Here is a 23,856-nt window from a genome sequence, read left to right as displayed (position 1 = left end):
GCCGGTTCCGCCGCGGAGGAAGCATTAGTGTGGGCTGCCCGTTCTCGTCGCCCCGCGTTCTGCCCGCTGTCATGTCCAACTACATCCACGTCCCGCCCGGCTCGCCGGAGGTTCCCAAACTAGACATCACCGTCAGCGAACGGGAGGGGCCCGGGTATCGCCAAGGCGCCCTGCAGCTCCTGCGCCGGCTGCGCCCGCACTGGAGACCCGAGGAGGTGACGCTGCAGGTACGGCGGAGTCCGCGCCCCGGTCCCCGCGGGGGGTGCGGCAGCTCGGGCTCGGGGAGGGAGGGGAAAAGCAGGCAAGGAAGGGGGGAGGGCGAGCGGCCATTGTGCGGGGGAACTGCTGCCTCGCTTCCTCCCCCTCCCTCCTTCCCCCGCTCTCCGCCGCAGCCCCCTGCGCGGAGCCCCATTTGCTAGGCGGCTCGGCGGCGGGGCGGGGCGGCGCGGCGCGGCAGCATCCCCGGCTCCCGCCTTCCCTCCTTCCTTCCCGGCGCTCCTCCCTCCCATCGCCCGCTTCCCTCTTCCTCCTCCCATGCCCTCCCCGCTGGAACTCGGCTGCCCGCGTTAGCGGCAGGGAGAGCTCTAGTGCCGGGGGCGAGGGAAGGAAGAGGAGGTGTTCCTGAGAGTCGCCCTCGCCATGTCTCTCCTGGGTGGGGCGTGTTTGTAAACCGGGGACAGGCCTCCGGAGGAGGGGATACCGCCGCCGAGGTCGCTGCTGCCGGTCTGGGGCGCTCCCACGGGCCGTGGATCCTTTGTTGGGTGCTTCCTGTAATCAAAAATGTAATAAATATCTGTCATGTATTCGCAGCCGGTCTGGGGTTTAGGCTGGCGGTATCGGCACACACCCGACCCGCTAACGCCCTTGCTCGCTGCTCTTGGCAGGAGTACCGCTGTTCTCTCTGGTGTTCTCTAGGTGGACAGTCATTCGTATTTATGACGAGTCATCTGCTGGAGGATTGGCTGCTTTTGTGCTTCTAGAATATACTTAACATGGTCCCTTGGACTTAAAAAGTCTTTAGCCAATTTGGCTGGCTAAAATAACAGTTCAGTCTGTGGTTAGTTGAGCATTTTATGATATGGTCAGCTGTGTTATTCAGCAGTTGCTATTACGTGGAGGTGTCTTATTTCAATGAAGTTCCTCTTCAGAGAGCTGCCTGAACTAATTTGTATCGGAAAGCTGAGCACATTGAGGTAATGGCACATAATTTGACAGAAATTTTCTAAAGTGTCCTGAAAGGAAAATGAAACTTGACACATCAGTCCAGTTAGCATGAAAATAAAGCTAATGAGCTTTTTCTAAATAATCTGTTTGAGGCAGTGGCCATAAGTTATGCACTGTCCCAAGATCTCGAGGTGCAATGAAAATAGTCTTACAACATGTAAAAATAGAGTTAGAGTTCATAGAATATCTTGAGTTGGAAGGGATGCATGAGCATAATCCAACTCCTTGCTCCTTGCAGGGCTACATGAAGTTATACATGGTTTTATTTTTTTGGTTCTCCGATGAGTGCAGTTCTTAGCAGAATATTTTTCTTTCTTTCATTCGGGGATGTTGAAAAATGAAACCAAAACATTTTCCTGTTAAGGAGGGATAACTATCCTTTGGGTAAAGTTCTAGTAGATTTAAGAAAAAAAAAAAAAGTTGCTTCTTTCCACCACTCCCTTTGCAAGAAGCAATTAACAGGATAAAAAATACCGGTACCATTGGTGCAGAACAGGGATTCTTTTACTGATCATGCAGATGTGAAGTAGGAGATTACTGTCTGTGGTTAGAGGTTTCTGTCTAAAAAATGTCTTGAGTTTAATTTTAACCAAGTTACTTTAAGAACACTTTTCAGCTTGGTGTTTTCCTTTTGAACAGTGGGAGAACAATCTATTCACAAAGCCCTTTAATGGCCTCTTATTTTTAACTCTTTAGCCTGTGTTTAAGCTGCTGTGAGTGTGTAACAAGCAGGAATGCCTGTGGTTTGAAACAGGTTCCAGCAGCCGTGATGGCAATACAACCAGTTACAGATGCGTGTTGCACATGCATCAAATACAAAAAGGTGTTGAAATGAAAAGTGACTCTTTTTTGTGAAGGTGATGGAGTGAACAGGAGGATGTCCTGGAGTCCGCCCTTTAGAGGGGCAAGTGTTTAGGTGGGAGATGAGGATGGGACTCCTGTATTGCATGGAAAATTTGCCTGACTAATCTGAAACAGCAAAGTGGACAAAGAACAGTGATAGGTTTAATGAACTACTGCTTCCTCTGGTGAACTCTGCCATTAGCTACCTTTGCTCTTAGTAATTCTTGGGTCAGAACAATTAGTAAGACATTGAAGAGTCCAGAGTTTGATTTGAAGAAGTTAGTTAACTTCTCTTGCAAAAATTTACTGTTGTGTGTTAACTTGTTTAGTCAGCTGAACAATTTTGAAATTATAGTTAGTATATGTTAAAGCTTAATCCTCACTTTTCCTAAGATTTATAAGTACCTAAAATCAGGAATATATTTTAACATTTAATTTTTTTTTTTTTTTACACCATAGCATAAATCACAAATTTAGGGCCGGAAGATGAAAATAATTAAAATCTTCAGTGCTTAAATTATTCTTTTATTGCATTATTTATCAGAAAGTCTATAATATCAGAAGCATTACCCATTTTTTTTTTTAAATGGAAGCAGCTATACTGTAATGTATCTCCTTTATATCAAGTTATATGTGAATTTTATCCCTACAGGGCAGTACAAATATTCAAGTTATTCTACATTGCTAGGGAGAAACAGAATTTTTCTGTCTAAACACTCATCTTCATGTAGGTACATTGTGCAGTTGTCAACTGAAAATGTCCTAGGAACTGTATGGAATTCGGTGCTTGATTTTCTAACTCCTGAATTTTTGAGGTTTGCTTTCTCTGCTTTTTGTGGTAGTCACTTTTGATTCTGGAATGGCTATTTTTTAGTAGTAGAAATGTTGAGTAGTTCAGGTTGGAAGGAATCTGTGGAAGCCTCTCTCCCAACCTTGCTGAAAAACTCACTGATTGCTAAATTCAGAAGTTAGCTGTGGTGAACATGAGAAATAGGTTTTTAAAATTTCATTAAAAAATGCTCTTCTAACTCAAAACAGGGCCTCTGAGTTTTGTAAGCAGCTTGAATTTTGACAGTGGGCATTCCAATTTTTATATTCTGCACGATTCTTAATGAAATATAAAAACTTAATTTTTAAAATTCTTTACTCTTTTAAAGAGGTTGTATTACCCTTCCTACTGTAAAAATACACTCACAGATTGTAGTTTGTTGCCCACTTTATGAATTCCTTATTTTTTCTCTTTTAAGGAGATTCAAGGAAGGCCGGTGTTTGCTTACAGTATGGGAAAATTAGTTACCACTTCAGTAGTGTGCATTTGGGGTTCTTTTATCCCATTACTGTCTGCCTCTTGTAAGTCTGGTGGCAAAGAAGGATTCAGTGGGATAATACACAATTTCTTCTCTGCAGTGTAATATTATACTGCAGGAAAAACCATCAGTATTTCTTACCATTCTGAAGTAATATTTAATATTGAGAATAAATGCTGCCTGTTTTTATTGGTGAAAAGACTTAATACTAAAAGTGTTAATTTATACCATTATTTGGGTGGAACAGAATGATATATATGGAAAAAAATTTGCTGAAGAATCATTCAAAGTTCTAAAATCATTAAAATATTAGGCTGGCAAACAGTGCTCCTGTCCTGGATGAAACCTGAGGAGAGGTGGAAAGAATCTGTTTTGGAAAGGGGATCAAATTTTTCTTGAAGACACCCCATAACCACCCCCCCCCCCCCCCCCCCCCCCTCGCAAATCCTGCAAGCAACTATCATCTCCAAATAAGTTGGATTGGTTTTCTTTTTTAATTCTCTGAAATAATTTGGCCTTGCTTGTTTTCTGGTGCTGTGGTTTTTGGTTTTTAATTTTTTTTTTTCCTGAGATTTACTTGTCTTTGCTCTTGTCAGCTCTTTGCATGATTTTACGACTGCAGCACTTCATAATTCCCAGAGATTTGTTCCTACAGCTGTGAAATGTGAACATGGGATGGACCCATGCTTATAAAAAAATTGTACTTTTGCCAGTGAAACAGCCACCCACCTATTTTTATGTTTACCAGATTAGCTTTTGTCCTTGTTTCTTTGCTTTTTCATCCTGACTTGCACTCAATAGCTTTTCTTCAGGCAGTATTTTCTGGCTGCTGATCTAATTTATTTGCTTGTGTTGATATTCTTTTTATAACAAACTATTATTTGATTCAGAGTTCTGAACTTGTTGGAGTATTTTGTAGTTTATTTAAACAGATTGAGCGTGGGTTTAAAAGTGTTGAAATTGAAAATGCTAGTCTCTGGGAAACAAAGCAAACTAACTTTATTTTGTATCTCAGTGCTGTTACATTTTTCAAGTGAAATGTTTATTGCTCAGCTGATTTGGGGATATAACCCACTTCAGCAGTTGGGAAAGCAGTTGCCATGTGAAGAGGAAGGGCTGAATTCACAGAGAAGTGCTGATACCTCCAAATGGAGAAGTGATGAGTGAGGGAAAGAGTAAGAAAAGTTAGAGCTGCAGAATGGGCTGCATTACTCGTGTTGTGGAAAAACTGTAATTTGAAGTGTGCCTTGAATGCAATGTCACAGTAAGTGGGAAATGCCAGCAGAATTGGATGTCCTTAGAGGCTGGGTTGGTTTCTCCAGTCTTTTAAGCTTCTGATGAAACTTGATTATCTCAGTCCCCTGTTTTTAAAGGTTTTTGTGGTGTCTGTGTGAGGCAGAAACTGTAGTGGCATTTTATGTAAGTGATATGCCATATGTACCTGATGTAATTCAGCTGTGCATGATAGAGGTGTGTTTAATGATGACTGGGGCTCTAATTACAGAGAATCAATATTTGTTTAGGGACAGCTTGGATGAGTCTATGTAAAGGCATATACCTTATGCTACAGGTTTGTAACTTTGGAAAGGAAGAATCCAAGACAGTTTAGGTTTAGTTCCTGTCCCTGTCCCTCCCCCCAATATTTTACATCAAAATATTCCAGGGGGCTTAGGGTCCTTTCCTATTAGCTTTTTTTTTTTCTTTTTTTTGTTTAAATCTGTATCTGTTTTAATCAGTATCAGAAAATTTGTCCAGTTACCTGATGTTGACTGTTTTCAAGTAGAAGAATATTCTTCAGAAACAAGGTGAAAAATAAGTAACTTACTTGTTCTTTTTTTTTTTTTTTCCTGGCATTTAAAAAAAATAATAAAAAGCTTAAACATCTTGATACACATTTCAATCAGAACCAGTCCTCAACCCACCTTGAAGCTGAACTGTTGATGGTTTGGTAGCCCAAAAAAAACCATGTGAAAGTGATACCAGCACTCCAAGCATTGCTTTCTCCGTGCTGCTGTCATGCAGAGTACCCCAAGAGTTGAGCAGAAACTGCTAGTTCAGTCTCTGGCCAAACTTAGCAGACAATAGTGCTGTAAACTTCCTTGCTTCCTGCTTGTCTTGGTGTTTTTAACACCAAATGATCTTGCTCCTGATCATCTGACCACCTAAATCATGCAGACAGTGGCTTTCTCCTGCTGAGTGTAATGAACTAGAGGATATGGCTCCAGAGCCTGGAGACCTTTGAGTGAGGTTTCTTGTAAGCCCTGCTGAACATAAGAGAATTTACCCAAGGCATTTTCCAATAGTTGTACTTTGTCTTTCTTTTATGAACAGCTACAGAAAGAGTTGCAATAGCTAGAGAGAGTAAAATAACTAGCCTTGTTTCAAGAAATTAAGTTCTTGATCTGTATACCTGTGGATGTGTCTGTAGACTATACTTTTCCAGAAAAAAGATCAGCTTAGATTTACAATACCAACTTGAAGTTTTGTGAGCATTAAAGAGGCATGTTACTAATGTCTCTTCCTTTCTGGAGATCTCAAAGTCAGTCTGGGGTTCAGCAGCAGAATCTGGGGAATCCCTACTTATTTATGCTGCAGCTTTACATCACTGTTCTGCTTTTTATCGCACTACAGTACTGTTTCCTGTGTTCTCCACTTATGGATGTAATAACTCAGTCTGAAGGGAAAAATCTGCTTGGTTTTACAGTTCTTCTGAGTCATAAGTACTTTCTACTTTGCCCCATGACACTTTTATTTCTATCTATTCATTCTTGTTACATGTGATTGCAATTTTGTTCTCATTCTTCTCGTTCTTTTGAACACCTGGAACGATGGGATTAGATAGAAGCTTTTCATGAAATACTTGCTTATTAGATGGGAACATAGGCATCACATGCCCTTTCCAGGAATCTAATAACCTAGTAACAGTGCTTTTAGGGTAAACTGTCTCAAAGATGCTTCATGTCTTGGTTGAATTTGCACTTCTTGGGCTCTCTTGGCCTGTCTTGTTTGTACCATGTATTGCTCTCTGAGACTTGAGTAACTTAAGCTTATTTGTAGCTTTCTCAGCTTTAGTCTGCATTTCAGTAAACAGTTTCTTTTTTTCTAGAAAGCCTTGGATTCAAGCTAGATCTGATTGTGGGCAGTATGAATAGAATTTCCAGAAATGTTTCAGAATTTAGTTTTACCTTTGTATCACCTCATCTGAAAGTATGTGTTAAACTGTGGTAAGCGCATATCAGATTAATTAATTTTTTGTGGCTTACAGGAGTGTCAGAATCTTGCTGCTGGAGTTTTTTTTCTGTGTTGCACTGTGTTCTTAACCTCTGTTGTTTCTGTATTTTTTTTTAATTTATTCCCAGAATTTTCTACTTTCATTGCATTCTGTAGATTCTTCCATCTTCTTCCATGTGGCTATGATAGTTTACTGATTATCTTATCCACATCAGAGTCTGTTCTCTGCGTATGATGCTCAAGTGATGCTTTTGCTAGAGAACTGTTTTGTTCTGCTTCATTTCAGGTTATGTTTTGGGCAAGGCCTTCTAAGCTGATTCTTTAAGTGCTAATGTAAAGGCATTCTGAATAAAAAAATAAAATGACTATTATTTTCTTTTACTGGTGGTAGTAAACAGTAGATGTTTTCTTATGATGGAATATGGAAATTGTCTACTTTGAATAATGTTATTAGAAAAGTAAGTGAACCCTTTTGCCTTTTTAAGAAGCAATAGCTAAAATGCTCCTGGGTGTAAATAATTATTTGTAGCAGCATGTTACAAATAGATGCTAATAAGTAGAGTTCCTAAATTAACAGTTGAGGGAGTCCAATTTCCTTGTTGCAGATTTCTCTTTATTAGTGCTAATGAGACTTGTTTGAAGGGAATAATAGACCTGTGACAGAAGGTGATAGAACTGTGCCCAGCAGTTTCTGTTCAACAGCATAACAACTGATATTCAGACTGTTGCTTTGCATCAGCACTATTAACATCTGGGTGGGGTGGGTTTTTTTTGGTTTTTTTTTTTTTTTTTTTTTTTGGTAGTATCACTATTTCTGATGACCTTAGAGCTGTATCTTTTTAATAGTACATTTTTTCCTTTTAAACTACATTTTGGAAGTTTTTATCTAAGTATGGCAGACAAGATGCTTTTTAACTCGAACAGGTCAACATGAATCACTTCTGGAAAGTGCTCTTCATACCTTTTAAACAAATTAATTCTGGGTTTATGTTAAAAGTTATAAGAGTTAGTATTTTTATGTTGATTTGCCATCTTTAAGTGCTTGTGTTCTGTTCTTGGCTCCCCGGTAGAAGGAAGACACATGCTCATTGGAGAAAGTCGAGCAAAGGTTCATGAAGATGACAGAGGGACCTGGAGAATCTTTCATATGAAGAGAGGCTGGGTCTTATTTGGCCTGTAAAAAAGGAGGCTTGCTGTGGTCTTAGATATATAAATACCTGGTGGGGGGGAGTTGAGGAGGCATCCAGACTCCTCTCAGTGCCCAGTGACAGACAAGGCAATGGACACAAAATAAAATGTGTGAAGTTTCATGTCAACAAAAAAACCACTTTTTTATCATGAGAGTGGTCGAACACTGGAACATGCTGCCAGACAGGTTACAAAGTCTCCAGAATTCCTGGAGATTTCCCTGGGCACAGTCCTGGGCAGCTGGCTCTAGTTGGCCCTACTTGAGCAGGGAGGTTTAACTAGATGACCACAGGAGGTCCCTTCCTCATCCGAATAGTTCTGTGACCATACGCTTATGACTGGGAAGAGTATGAATGGATATTTATAGTATAAATGTGTAATTTGTGATTTACAAGCATTTTGAAATGCATTTAAGTACTCAATGAAACACTGCTCAAGCCCAGTATCTATGGTGCTAAATGGAACAGTTTTCTTAGTTGCAGTGCTTAACATTGTAATAGTTACTATGAAGACTGTTTAAGAGTCTTCATTATTCATCCTGAGTTATTAAAATAATAGCTATTAATAAGATGTCCCCATAAATTGTAAAGTCTGGGTTTTGAGTCAGTCAAAGAGGCTTTGTAAGCGGCTTTATTTGAATTTAAAGTTACCCTGTCTAGATGAAAGTTATATAATTCGCTATATCTACTTCTGCAAGACTGTTTGTAACTGTTCAAGAAAATAGAGTACCTTTGTATCTTCTGCATCTTTTCTCAGGAGCTTGAGCTATTTCTTCCAATTTGTGATGACAACTAAAACTTCCCCACTTGTTTTCTGCATTTATTGATGAATCTGTTGACCTCATCAAATGAGGGGTGTTGGAAAGGCAAGGCATATGAGCTAAAACACATCTACTGTAAAAGTCTTGTCTTTTCCTAAAGGGGGAGACTTGACCCAACTTCAGATTTTTTTTTTCTTTAGTAATTAAAAAATTTGCTCATGATTCTCAACTTGTCTAAACCCCTGAGATTTGGAAATAATCTGTCACTTGTGTTTGAGAGATACTACTTTTGAAAATAAAGGCTATGTCTTGAAGGGGGTGGGGGAATAGAAGTCAAACTTTCTGAATTGTGTTTTACTGCTTTAAAAAAAACAAACAAAAAACCCCCTAAACACCCCCCTCCCCCCCCCCCCCCCCCGCCATCCATAACAAAACCCTACCCACACTGTCCAAGGTTCTAAAGAATTATGATGACTGTAGATACATTGCCTGTTGTTGGCATGTGTTTTCAGCAAAAGTACTTTTTCATTAAATATTATGGCTCAGAATTAGGTCTGACACACAACAGATCATTGAATTTGTCAGTATTTTTGTTCTGGGCCTGACGTAGGGCTTGAGGGAGAAGTCATATCAGAGGGTGCATGACTGGACATGAGTAAATAAGGAATTCAAACTGTTGTCATCGAACACTTAGTATTCTGATCTTGATAAATAGGTTTCTTTTCTTTTTGAGCTGACTTTCTGGCCTCATTGCTATTATGAATTAAAAAATTTTTGTGTTATCCAACTTGAAGCTATTTTTTGCTGCTTGCTTGTTTTACTGTGAGGGTGTTCTGTGGGAGGGTTTATTCTTTTTGAATTAAGAATTAAGGTTTTGAGGGCAACAGAGTGGAAGAAGAGACATGACTGTAAATACTAAAAAAAATTTATATTCAAGTATTTTCTTCATGATATTCCTCTGTCTTAAAGATTTCTTAATGCTCAATCTAGTACACTTTTGTGTTTTGGGAACTAAAGGATAACCCAGCATTCTTTTCCTGCTTGTTGAAGATGCAGAGTTGAGTTGCTTATGCATTATTTTTGCTTTTCAGCTATTCACTGATGGAATCACCAATAAATTAATTGGCTGCTACGTGGGTGACATAACAGATGATGTTGTTCTAGTTCGGATCTATGGAAACAAGACTGAGCTCCTGGTAGATCGGGATGAGGAGGTGAAGAGTTTCCGTGTGTTGCAGGCCCATGGCTGTGCACCTCAGCTCTACTGTACTTTTAACAATGGCCTGTGCTATGAGTTCATGCAGGGAGAAGCCTTGGATCCAGAGCATGTGTGCAATCCAGATATTTTCAGGTAAGCTTTTTTTAAAAATTTCTTATTTTCATTGTGCATTAATGAAGTTCTGCCCGGCCTGAAGGACTTCGAGCAGAGTTTGCGCAGGCAGAAAATCAGTATTTCTATAAGCATGCACTAACCGTCTTAGTTATGGTATTTCAGTGCTGAAAAAATGATCCTTGCTGCCTCCACAGAAGACTGTATTCATTAAAGGTCTGTTTATCATGAGTAATTAACACTTGCACATCACCATTACAGAGGCCATTGAATATGGTGGAGTTGTAGGGAGTTGGACTTGGTTAAAGTACTTTTAACTGTTTCCAATACTTTCCTTTTGTGAATAGATCCCAGAAAATTCCATTGAGAAATTATTTTTTAAACTATTAGCAGTGAACATAAAGTGCTGATGTCTAAAGATTTTAGTTTTTCATGTGTGTGCTGAAATGTATTGGTCTAAAAATAGCAACTAATTTAAATCAATACTTCAAAACATAAGCAAGAGTAGACTGTAAATGCAGGTGAAGTTTGTGTGCTGTAACTGAACTCCAATCCTTCTCCCTTCCCTTCCCACAGGTAATGATCCTAATGACCTTTTGAGTCTTGAAAGATGCTACCCAATGGCTGTGCTACTCTTCTTTAAACCCTCTTTGAATTCCTGTGTTGCATTTTTTAGAATTTTTCAATTAAATATAACATTAATTTAATTTTAATTTTTTTTAGACTCATTGCTAGACAGCTTGCTAAAATCCATACTATTCATGCACACAATGGATGGATCCCTAAATCCAATTTGTGGCTGAAAATGGGAAAATACTTCTCTCTCATACCCACAGAATTTGCAGATGAGGGAGTAAATAAAAGGTGGGTATGTCATCATGTTCTTTCCAGCCTTCAAATTCCTTCTGCTGGAATTTGTGTTTGTACAATATCATCAGACTTCATATTGCTCAGGAAGCAGACTTCAGCTTAAAAATATTCTTCATGTGAGTTTAAAATCATGGATGCCCTTCTTGCTGCATTGTAATTAGAGAATGCTCTGGCAAAGTGGTTTTTCTTTTACAACAAAATTATTAAGAAGAGTGAGAAAACATGAATAGATAACTGAAAATGAAGAGGATAAAATGGCTATTTAAGTGTATACTGTGACTAGACTAAAAATTAATGTTAATTTCCTTAGTATAGATACATATAGTACATAATACTGTTGTGTATTCTTCTTGGAGGAAGTAATGTAATGTGAAAAAAAAGTGAATTAAATTCATGCAATAATTCTTTTAATCTTTGCACCTTTAAAATGCGCAGGAGTGTATTCATATTCTGCTCTGGATTTTTGGACTACTGTCGTGTTTACAGCACAGATAATCTTCAGAAAATTGTTTTTTGGGAAGGACAGAGAAAAATGATTTTCATAATTTGACTGCTATTGTCTTGGGAAAGAATGCCCTGATTTGGGAAAGGGTCTGTTGAACTATTTGCCAGAAGAATGTAGAGAAAAATACTTCATTACAAATGCTTGATATGGAACACAGAATATTAAATGTTAACTGTTTCCTTATACCTGAAAAGGTTTTTAAGTGATATTCCGAGTCCTCAAGTTCTTCAGGAAGAGATGGCCTGGATGAAGGAAAGACTGTCAAATTTAGGATCACCAGTGGTGCTCTGTCACAATGACCTGTTGTGTAAGAATATTATTTACAACAAGAAACGAGGTAGGTGTTGAACTAAACAATGAGTAGTGAGTGGCTTTATCTGTGCTGTATCAGTGGTGTTGTTTTACTCACTTGTTGAGGTGAACTCAGTTTGAGCTTTTAAGATCCAGTGTAATGGTAGTGATTCCCTGAAAATACTAAGTTGCTGAATTAGCTAATTTTCATCTGTATGTTACTGTATAGAGGAAAAAAAATCAGTGTTCCTTGCTTTTCTTTAATGAACTCATGAATTTGTTAATCTCCAGTTTGCCTGTATGCCTGGGCTTGAAAGTATGTAACTGGATGTTAATTCTATTCTGGTTATATAAAGCTTTTAGGAAGAAAAAAAAAATCATGCAAGTATAGAAAATAATATGAAAATTGTCTCCTGCAATGTGTTTTGTTCTGGTTTGTGATCAGGGGGAATGCCCTTTCATAATGAACTGTCTTAGTGATATTAACTACTGCATTCAGTAGCTCAATTTGTTTTTGCATGAGGTACACAGACATCTTAAAAGATTTCTTTTGTAAATACGTGCTTTGTTTAAACTGTTGTAGGCAGCAGACATCTTGGCAAAGATGAATTACTTTTTTGTTTCTATTCCAATACATTTAACTCATAGTTCATGTTATTAAGATCTGTTAAAGCTTCCATATAAACCCACAGCTTATTGATTTTAGTGGTTTGGGGTTCGGTTATTAAGGGAATCAATCAGGTATTAAAACAAACAAGGCAAACTTTTGACACTAAAATGGCTGCTGTGCAGTAAAAATACACCGTTTTCCTCCCATTTCAGATACCCGAGCTCAGCTAAATATGACAAACCAGTTTACAAGGTTTTCTTTTGAAATAAGGATGATGCATTCCTTCTAGTAGCTGTTTATTTTTGTGCCAGTTGGGTGAGATTGTTGGTATGTAAGCCCAAAATGAGTGAAGTAAATAACTGAATGGAACTGAAGCTATCAGTTATTATTGGTCTTTGACCTATTAGAATGATGTATCTTAACTACTAAAGAAAAAAAGTAACAAAACCAAGCTGGAGCTTGTTCTAGTATGAAAATTGGCTGTATGTGATAACACATTTCTGCATCATATGTGAATTCTGCATCACCATGTGTATTGAGGAAATAAACTCTTTTGTTGACTTGTGTATAAGTTTTCCTCTGAGTAATAGCACCTTTGAAGGGAATTGCTACTTTTAGTTACGTATACCCATATGTGTATGTGCACCCTAACAATGCTATTAACCTGAATTTTAAATTCTATTACTTTAGTACCAAGCTTGAGTGGTTTTACTGAGTTTCAGTGATGGACTATAGTTCTGCTCAAATAGAGAAAGGGAGGAAAGCATGGAAGGTGTGCATAAGACCAGACTTGTCGTCTTACATTCTTGGAGTTGTGATACTCTAGTACCATTTCTTTTGACCATGTGGGTTTTTTTAGTGCTGAAATTACCTTGAGTTTTAGCATTCCAGAGCAGACCCACTGAGGTAAAAGTAATTTTTATAGTCACTTTTCATAGTAGAACCATGCAACACAAAGACAAAAATCTGAGGAATTCCTTTAAGAGGTTCTCTATTGTGGTCAATAGACTTGAAGCTCCTAATTGAAAAACAAATGCTGTATGCTTTTCTTTTTGTAAACAGAATGGAAGAAAAAACAATGCCAGTAGTGCATCACTTGTGAGCAATCCTACAAAACAAGTGTGTGAATGATTTGAGTTTGGAGACAGGGTGGGGAGGAAGGAGGTGTGTAAAGTACTTAGGCTTCAAGCAAGCTGTACACAGCTGGGGGAAACACTTGAAAATATGATTTATATTATTAAACATATGTTTGAATATTGTACATGTACTGTGTTATAAAACTTGTGCAATCTGGGTACAGCAGGGACCATTTTCATGGTAACCAAACCTCAATGCCATCTGTAGAAAGGATGATTGTCATTTGAAAGCCGTTTTTTATAGCACACTTTTACAGAGCATAAACAGGAAGCTCAGCTTTAACTGTAAAGAAACATGTATAACTGGAATAGTGTTTAGCAGAGCAAAAGCTTTTATTGGTATACAAATAATTTCACAAGAGCACAAAATGGAATCTTTTTTTAAAGATGAGCTTCACTAGGAATGGCATCAGATTGTCTGAAGGTAGTTAACAGCTTTGGTGAACGCAATACTTTGACTAAATTCACTTTTCCATCTAGAAAGGCTTCTTTGTATCAGAAGACCTTGGTAAGCCTAAACTGAAAACAAGAGAGAATTGATTTTCTAGTTTAACTACCTTATTTTTGATTTACTCCTCAGTAAAATTTATGCAAAGCTAGTAGTATTATCTGGCTTTTCAGAAGCTGGCACAAAGAAAACTTAATTTGTTTGTTTTAGTAATACTGTATTTATAATTTTGCTTTTGAATGCTTAATTTGCACATTTACTAGTTGGGGGGGCATGTGTGGGTGTGTGTGTAAGCTACAGACTACCAGGACATATTAGGACTTGTGTCCAGTGCAGTACGAATAATTGTGGCTTGTTCCTGAGCTTTGCCTTAGACTTGTCCTCTGCATTAAATTCACATTAAGTTTTCAGACTTGAAAGAAAAATCATAGTCATGCCACATACTGCTTTTAAGAAAAATCAGTTTCCTGTTCTTAACTTTTATTTGTGAGACTGGAAGAGCATGTTGAATGTTAACTTTATTTAATGGAGTTTCACTCATCTGATTTGAATTTGTTCCTGCTGTGGCTGAGAGAACTCTGCCTCTTGCTGTTTTGTTAATGTCCATTCTCAGTCACTCAGGATATGAATATCTGCAAGTGTTACTTTACGTAACTTATAATTATCACTGTCATCTACTCTTTGAAGGGTATAGCTCGGCACTTCACATTGCTTTTTATTGCAGTTTCGACATCAAGAATACTCAAAACATGCTTGAAGCTTGGTACTGCTTATTTATAGACCTTGTGTTCTGATGTTCCTAATTGGTTTAGTTGGTTTTTTTTGGTTGTTTTTTTTTTTTTCTTTCCCAGTAAGACCTGGGAATTTCCAAAAATACCTGATGTTTTAAGAGTATTCAGCTACTTGATATTCAACAAGATCAAGAGATCAAGTATCAGAATTGTTTTTTTCTATGTGTGCTCTTTTTGAATATATGAAAATCAGTTGGCAGGCAGTTGTGTGTAGGTAGATGGATAGTTTTGTTCTGTTTATTCCCTCTGCCTACCCAATGTTTTCTATGATCTTTGGTAGGAGTCTGTGGGTGCTCAGTGCTTCTGAAGACTGAGGTATGTTTAAGGCTTCTGGTTTTGACCTAAAAACCTGTTTTGTTTTGCAGAGCTCTTTTGGGTATTTAGAGCTAAAACTATCCTTTGGGTGGGTGACCTTTTTGTGAATTTTCAAGTATGTTCCTAGCACAGATCCTTGTCTTTGAAGCTGTTTTCTAGGGGCTCAGTGGGGCTCATCACCTGATGAGCAGGATGGGACAGAACTCAGGATGCATCATTCAGCTGTGGTAACTACAGCCAGGACTTGGACAGGGGAAGTGCTTTCCCTGTTAAACTATTAAAAAGGAAAAGCAGGTAGAAAGAGAGGTATCCTCACCCTCCTACCTGTCAGAGCCCTGAGGAGATCTAGCAGATGCTTTGGTTACTACTTGATCTGTTTAAAACTGGATTTCTGGTATATGGAGCACAACATGAATTCCATTCTGTATCCTTCTGTGATTTTTGTGGAGTGTGTTGCATGTTGTCTGCACTAGGAAATTCCTGGAAAAAAGAAATGTGTTTCAACTTGAAATATTCCACACTCTTGACATGTCTATTCCTGTCAATAGCAGTAGCTTCTCCAGAGAGATGGCATAGCTTGTTTTTAAATTGTTTCTCATTTCAATAAAGCACAAATATACTTAGACCAGGGTCTCTTGTTGGTCTGCCTGCTCCCAGGGATATTGATGGGATGTACAAATTGTGGATACCTTTTAGAAACCTTGAAACAACAGCTACCTGCTAAACCAGTAATGTAAGCTTTTAGAAGTGGCTTTCTCATATGAACTGCAGTAAATCTTAAAAGTAGCTTCTAATACAATGATTATTTAAACAATTACTGCAAACTTTCTTCTGCTTTTTCTAAAGCTATGTAGAGGTATGTATGTGTACGTATAAGTACATATATGTTCCATGTTTTTGAATCAGCAAACTTTTTGTTTTTGCTTTTTCAGTTCCACAGAAAGAACTGTGCATCTTTATTTTGAGCCTTCATGCAAAAATGAACTTAACGGTTGAGTTTCACAATAGTATGAGCCTGAAATGGATCAGTATAAATGCAAGGCTCTTTCACTTTAAACTTTTATCTTATCAAATGGGAGATAGAGGAAACTTGGCAATCTGCTACAGGCTGGATATGCCCTTGTTCCTGCTTTGGGAGGACAATGCCTAGTAACAGCCCCACCCATATCTTGTTAGCTTCAATTTCTGCTTGTTTGTAACATTCTTTATATCTGGAAGTAAGTTTTTTAAATGTTAGCTGTAATTAAAAATTCATGATGGCACATAGGGATGTTCTAGGTGAAATCTGCACATGAAAAATTTAAAGTATATATGTCCATATTTTACCAGCAGACTTTTTACCTGCTGTGTTTGGATTTTATGTGAGGAAGGAAGAAAAAAACTTCTCTTAATACAAGCAATATTAACTGTTTGGGGGGCAGAAGGGGTTCAGGCAATCAGTTGTGTAGCAGAATGTTAGCCAGGGTTGGGGTTTTAACTGGCTTGTAATTTTAGAGGTGCCTGTTTTGAAAAGCAGCACTGGAGAACCAGTGGGAAGGGCCAGCCTGTGAATCTGCCAGTCAGGCAGTGGCAGAAGTTCATCTGTGCCAATAAGATCTTGCCTGCAACTGCTGTAAGATTTGCCACTTCAAAGCTCTAGAGAACTTCAATTTTTCCACTGCCAACAGAATTTCCTGGAAGGAGCTTGCCGCTTTGCAGGGCTGTTGGTTCGTTAGAACCTAAAAGATTTAACATCTTAACCTTGGTAAGCAAGCCTCTCTTTCAGTGGAAGTAAGGGTGAACTCAGACTTGGAGGATTTGTGACTATGTGATTATATTTGTCTTAGAGTTTTATTTCCATTTTAAGTGCTTAGACAGAAAGATTTGTCCATCTGGAAAACATAATTGTGTTAGTAGTTCAAGTATGGGGAAGATGAACTGCATAGAAAAGAACACTTTAACAAACTTCTTCTGAGCTAACTTGGTCAGGACATTGGTGAAACTATTTTATTTGAGATGCACAATATTCCTAAATCTTAAGGAGGCAGTGTAGTAGGCACTTAAAATCCTTAGTCTAGGAAATACATATATAATGTACTTAATTTTAACATTGTTCTTGATTTTCTTTTTAGCCTAGGGTTTTAAGTCATGCTAAAAGATTGTTCATTATAGTAGAACGAATGTTTTTGTTAATTAAATATGCAGCTAGTGATAATAAAAGAGTATAGAGAGGGAGAAGGGTGCAATGGTGAAAATTACTCATTTCAGTATAGCAGTGAGAAATGTAAGGTTTTATTTTTTAATGTTCTAGTGCAAACAGATCTTTTGTTAACCCATTGCTTCCTTTTCTGACTTTTTAGTAATTTTGCTGGTTTCCCTTAAAATACAAGAGCTCTAGTTTTACCTAATCCATCTTGCTTTCATTTTGACTGTTTTATGTGCTTTAGACATTCTTGAGCAGCTTCAATGCATTTTCCCTAGCTTTACTGCAGGTAAACGTAATTTGGAAACTTTTGGGGCTGTGTTTTGCTGCTTTGTCAGCCCTTGTTTTTACAATGGCACATAGTTTGATAGCTTTGGGGACCTTACGACTATCTGATGGTTTCTTGAAACTAATTGAATCCAGCTTAAAAAAGCAACAATAAAGAATAGTCTTGCTTTGTAAGAGTGGTTGAGGAAGCCGGAAGTATCAGCATGTTGCAATGTGTTAGTCCACTGTGGCTGCACATTTGTGTGAGAATAAACAGGACTGTTATTTTTTAAGTCAGGGGAAAAACTGATCTACTATTTCTACATAAATTTAAAATAAAGAATATGCTACTGTACTTCTCATTTTGAGGGTAAGGGAGGCCCTCATGTGGTAGAAGTTAAAATTGAAATTTTCCTACTCCGACTTCAAGCAGGGAGAATTTTAAGCTCTAAATTTAAGAGCTTTCCCGAATGAATATTTACCCTTAAATATCTCATATCGTAGAAATCACAGCCTTACCCTGGAACATCTGAGTGCATGCAACTGGGTATAAGATGAATGTGGTTTGTTTTCCCCAAAAAACTTCAAAGGACACCAAAGGATTAGGGCTGTGACTTGATCTGGACTCTGATGTTGCTGCTGTTGTCTCTTACATAGGTGATGTGCAGTTCATAGACTATGAGTACTCTGGGTACAACTATCTGGCTTATGACATTGGAAATCACTTCAATGAATTTGCAGGTAGGAATTGGGTTTCAGAGGTAAAAGTTGACTGGTTTTATTAAAAACCCCAACAAACTCATTCTTTGTATATCTAGTTACATGTTTACAGCTGTCAGCTCATGGTATCAGAATGTGTTGATGTCTCATTTTGCAGGCCAGTTATGGCCTTCCTCTGCAGGTCTTCTAACCCAGAAAAAGAAACATCATGTCCTAAGTTCTGGTAGAATTAGATAAGTAGAGAACACACAGTTTTCACCCTATCCTTCTGTGAAGTGACACAGCAGAGGCAGCCCACTGTAGTGAAATACTGTGGATGTCACACTAGAGGTGTATATAGTGACAATATTCTGTGTGATTCCACAGTGGCAAAAGGCAGGATTATATGTTTTTTGGTGGTTTTGAAGGTGTGCACTAAGTACTTGGCCTGTCCTAAAATGAGAAGTAAAGACTAAGACTATGTCATAGGAAAAAGGTGGGATTTTAGGAAAAAGATGTTTTTAGATTAATTTATTAACTAGTTGAAATTTTTTACAGTGCATGCCCATTCCTCTTACTCCATAAGGGAGAAATGACCTCAAGTGTATGCTGTATTATTTCAGAGCATGGGCCAGGAGGGAAAACCTACGTAATGATTAGTGCAGACAGAAAGTACACTGTGGTGAAATGAGGAGCCTTAATTTACCAGTTGCTTCACAAAGAGTGTTAAGTTTAGATAACTAAAAAAACCACAGAGTGTGTACTTGGTAATTTAAGTTGTAAAATTGGTAATTTAAACATTTGGAAAGCAAGTTAAATTCTTTTACAAAATTATATTTGAAAGCTTTTGATTTTTCACCTTATACTTCTGAAATCTGACATCAGTAAGAAGAATAAATGAACAAATACATTTTTTTCCTATGAAGAACAGTTGTGCTTCACTTTTATTCTCTATCCAGTAAAAATCTGAATTTTTTTTTCAGCTAAATTTAGGTGGATCTAACACATGAAAGAGTTTAGGTGCCAGGGGATTGCAATGTTCATAATATAAGAATTAATGAGAATTCCCAAATTCCCTGAGAGTGGTAATGGGAGTGAACTGTGACCCAGGTTTGGGACTCCTGGCAGACTCTCTTTAGCCTGTGACTAAGCGCCGCCAGTATAGGAAGAAAAATAGGATAAAAATGCGTCATGGGCTCCTCATTCTATCAATCACCGGTGGAGGAGAGAGACAGGCTTATAATAAGTTTTCTTCAAACGTGAGCTTAGTGATAATTGGATATGCATCTGGATTCGGCTTGGTATATTGTGGCATACCAGTCTCTTTTCCCACAAAATAGGTAATATTTGATCTATTTATGAGGGTTTTTGTTTCGTAATGCAAATACTTTTTCTCAAAGGCCAAGGTGTTGAATCCCAACACACAAGCAGACTCTATCTGGCTGAGAACATACATTTTTAATGCAGAACACTGATTTTTATGTGGGAAATTCTTGTCAAGATGTAATTTATAAGGCCAGGTCAAAGTAAAAATGTGGATATTTGACAATATCAATCTATTCCTGTGTGGGAAGGGGTACAGTAATGGACTACTAATGGTAGTACTAAAGGGTTTCTAATGGCCTTTTAATGCAACATAAGGCTCTAATAGTATTCTGTCCTTTTCCTAGGAGTAAATGAGGTAGACTACAGCCTTTATCCTAACAGAAAATTACAGGAGCAATGGCTGAGATCTTACCTTGAGGCCTACAAAGAATATAAAGGATTTGGCACAGAAGTCAGTGAAAAAGAAGTTGAAGTTCTGTATGTCCAAGTCAATCAGTTTGCACTGGTAAGTAACAAACACTGGATTAGAATATGTTGAATGATGAAGAGAAACCTGATACTCTTTGAACAAATGTAGTTGCTATTTTCTTGAATTTGAGTGTTGTGGCATGTAGAGAACTTCCATAAGAAATAAAACTTTGCTGTTCTATGGAAACTTGCTTCTCTGATGTATATTAAAAATTCTGTGTAGAATATTCCTAGTGAAGGAGGCACTGGGCATTCAGAAAACAAGAAGATGAGCTTTGAGTGAGGATTTCTGTTGGCTGTTTATTGGTCCGGCAAGTTTAAGTTGGCCACAGCTTATGGTGGGTCTTTGTTGAACTTTTGCTTGTAATGGTGAGAAGACAGAAGAGCAAAGTAGTGCTTCATGAAGACTTACAAACTTTAAAAGCTGTTTTTAAAATAAGGTGGTAACAATTCTGTTAAACTAGACTATTTTGATTTTATTTATTTTTTCATTTACAGATAAATAGGTCACTCTAGAGTCTCTTGCTGATCTTGTTTTGTCTAGGTGATGTGACAGGAAATGTTACAGCAAAAGTGCTTGTATTTTTTTTCTCCTGAAGAATAACATTCCCAGCTATTTGTAGGAGGAATAAGGCTAAAGTAGCCACTTTGGCCTTATTTTAGTCCTCTTTCCTACTAATTTGAGCACACTTCTGTTACTGTAATACCCTCTATTTTCTGGCAAAAGCTACTGGTTGCGGTGAGGAAGTATAGTTAACAAGGAAGATGGTTATTAAGCAAGCTTTAAAAACAGCAGCTTGTGTGCTGCTATTCTTTTCAAATGTTGTTACTGTTAAATTCTGCTGTCCTATTCATTTAGGAAAGTTAGAGCTGCAATTAAGCACTCTGGTGGTCTGTTTGAAAATATATAGCACTGTTTTGTCAGTTCTAAACAATGGTCATAGTAATGTTTAAGAGCATAGAGTTGTGTTTAGAGAACAGGTCAGGACTTGCCTATAAACCACCCATGATGCATGAACACCGTGTGATACTTGTGTCAGTTCATGTGGGAAGCTTTGTTAAGGGAAAACTTGACGTAAAGTTAATGGTTGTTGATGTAAAATGATGAACTGCAACTCTCTTGGCACAGTTAGCTGAACTAGGTGTACAAGATTCACATGGACATAGATTAGTTGCTATTTTGAGGCATTTTCAGGTGTGTCCATGGATATCTTCTAAATTCCTGATAAAGTGTTACATGCAAGCTTCAGGAAGCCATTTAGATAATTAATATGAGCAGTCATTTACTGAAGTTCAAAGTCTGTCACTTGTAACCTGGGTGTCCAGAAACGTCTTCCACAAGGATACTGTCAAGCTTATGGCCATTGCATGTTCATTTTGAAGTATATTAACAGTCATATCATTAATATAACCCATACTTTCAATCTAAAAGTAAACAGAGGCCTCCAGACTACTAGTCTGGACTCCTAATAGAAGTAAGTTTGGAACAGATGACAAATTTGTGTAAATGCTGATGAGTTAGAGGTTTTCTTAAAGCATTACATATTTCTTTGTCCAAGTGAGCAGTAAAAGCGAGTGTAATTATAGAGGTCTAAGGGTGTAATTGAAGATTCAAAAATACTTTCCTGTTTGCAGTGGAGTTCAATACACGTAGAATAATACAAATTTAGTTAGCAGCAGTAGAGGTGGTAGTTACATTTCTGTGCATTTTTTTAGCATAGTGTATATAGTTGTACAACAATCTACTTAATAGGTGGCATAGTTTATAAATGCAACATTGTTTCTCTTGAAAATGACACATGGGGAGTTAGAGTCCAATGGATTTCTTCCTCTGCTTGCCAGTAATTTATTCTAAAATACTGCTTATAAATCTCTTTGGTAAAGAGAGATCAAATAACTTTGCAAAAAGATAGGATTTTGAGTGTTCTCTTATAGATAAAGTTTTGTCTTTATGTGAGGATATGTTTACATGTTAGATTTAAGATAAGGTAAATTTTTTGGTGCTATTTTTTTTTTTCTTTCAGGCTTCCCACTTCTTTTGGGGATTGTGGGCACTAATCCAAGCCAAATATTCCACCATTGACTTTGATTTTCTAGGGTAAGTGTGCTTGCTATGTACAATCATGGAATACTAGAGGGTGGAAGGGACTTGTGGGGCCATTTAGTCCAACACCCCAGCTATCAGAAACTGAAATCTGAGCAACACACCTGACCTATGTGATCATACAATAAAACTCTTCATTTTTAAGGGAAAACAAGGCAGTAAAAGCTGTCTGTCAGTGGTTTTTTGTTGCTGAAAGTTCTCTAAATTATGTGCCCCTGGGCTAAAACACATGGTTTAAAAGGCAAAGAACATAATGTTTTTTTGGGCATTAAGTGGTTTTTTGTTGGGGAGACAAAGACATAAAAGCCAAGTTGGTCAGTGAGGTGTGCTGTCTTTCAGATGCAAGACCTACATTTCCAACAGTGAGAATCAAAGATAAAGTACAAAAGAGCTTGATGACCTATTGCATGGAGTGTTGATCCTGGAAGTTGCTATTCTTGTTTTAAAGAGTCTTTGTACAACCAATGAATGTTAAGTTCTGTTTCAGGTAGATACCTGTGTCTTTGGCCTTCTTAAAATGGTCTTTCATGGCAACAAGCAGAGGAATTAATTTCTCCATTAGGGGCTGAGTGAGGTGATAAAATTCATCATTTTACCTGGTAAAAGGTCCCACTTTAGAATTTTTTGCACTGACTAAGCCAGTTTACTGGGCTTAATTATGTCATTGCTGTAAATAAGACCGATGTGGATTCCTAATTCTTTCAGGCTGCAGTACCTCGCAGTCACCACTAGATGACGTAAAAACACCAGTGATAAACCCCCAAAACTTACTGCTTTGACACGTTTGTTTTGATCATCATGATCAAATTTCTGTGGCATTGTAGTTGTCCGACAGTCCATCAAGAACAATTAAACACAAAACCACTACTTTGATAATCCTGGAGCAGCATCTGTTTTGCAAGCTGAGAGTGGGGGGTGGTGGAGAAGTAGTACTGTATCATCATTGTTCTGTTCCTAATTTCTTCCTTTGGCAGCTGCTAAGAGTCAATTTTGGAAACAGAGTGCTGGGGTCAGTGGAATTTTGACTAGTCCTACATGACTGTTGTCATGTGGAGAGTTAGCTGTTCCTAACTTGGAATGTCTCTCTCCTTTTGACCAGGTATGCAATTGTTCGGTTTAACCAGTATTTCAAAATGAAACTGGAGGTCATGACGTTAACTCTTCCTGAGTAATGAAGAGGAAGACTCTTACCAAGTGGATAGACAACCCCTGAATCTTTTCTGAGAACAGATACTGGAAAAAAAGCTAAACATTTGTTGAAGTGCTGTAATGCTCACTTGGTGGTTCCTGCTTTATAAATAATGCCTCTAGACAGTCCTTCAATGTTAAATTTATTATGAAGAACATACGTACTGCTGTTGATATAAAACGGATTAGAAACTTGCTAAATCTATAAAAAGTTGTAGAAATGGCAATTTAATCCTTCTTTGTAATTTAACATATGTTGTATGTGAATTATTTATTATAAGTTTAACATGATTCCATTGCTGCTTTCATCAGTTTTTGTTAAAGTTGGGTGCAGATAGTGAAGTTGTTCCAAAGGATTCGTTTAACAACTTGTTTTATTGAAGTTGCATTAACTTATGCTAAAGAAGACATGTCAGAGACAATTATTATTTTAGAGGCCTACGAGTAAAAGGAGTGACAATAGATCTGTGTGATCTCTAGTGTGGTATAACTAGGGAGAATGGTTAGGATGGTCTTTATTTTTCCCTTTTTCTTTTTTTAAAGGTAGCTTTCCATATGATGGTACTTTTCTTTTGCACAAGAATCAAGCAGCTTGCTGAAATGATAAAATTAACATTTTGATTTTTTTTTTCTTCTTGATTGAGCTGTAGAAATGTTCAAGTTCTGTGACCACAAGATTCTTTGAGGATATTGTACCAATCACTGTTGTTAGCTGGACATCCCTGACTTCTGTGGGAAAGCTGCTTGTTTATTAAGTGTCCTCTTAAAGTCAA

At 37.7% G+C, this 23,856-nt stretch overlaps 1 protein-coding gene across 1 annotated transcript; it reads left to right on the top strand.

Moving 5' to 3' along the window:
- On the top strand, nt 1-23,374 carry ETNK1 (ethanolamine kinase 1). Its single transcript, XM_082280064.1, has 8 exons — nt 1-227; nt 9,645-9,904; nt 10,607-10,747; nt 11,453-11,595; nt 17,956-18,039; nt 19,668-19,828; nt 21,816-21,889; nt 22,995-23,374. The coding sequence occupies exons 1-8, from the start codon at nt 72-74 to the stop codon at nt 23,065-23,067; spliced, it is 1,092 nt and encodes a 363-aa protein (XP_082136190.1). The 5' UTR covers nt 1-71; the 3' UTR covers nt 23,068-23,374.
- The last annotated feature ends 482 nt before the right edge of the window (nt 23,375-23,856 follow it).

Source organism: Coloeus monedula (genome assembly GCF_965178545.1).
Source record: "Coloeus monedula genome assembly, chromosome: 4".
Lineage (NCBI taxonomy): Eukaryota > Metazoa > Chordata > Aves > Passeriformes > Corvidae > Coloeus > Coloeus monedula.
This window is presented reverse-complemented; position numbering and strand designations above follow the sequence as displayed.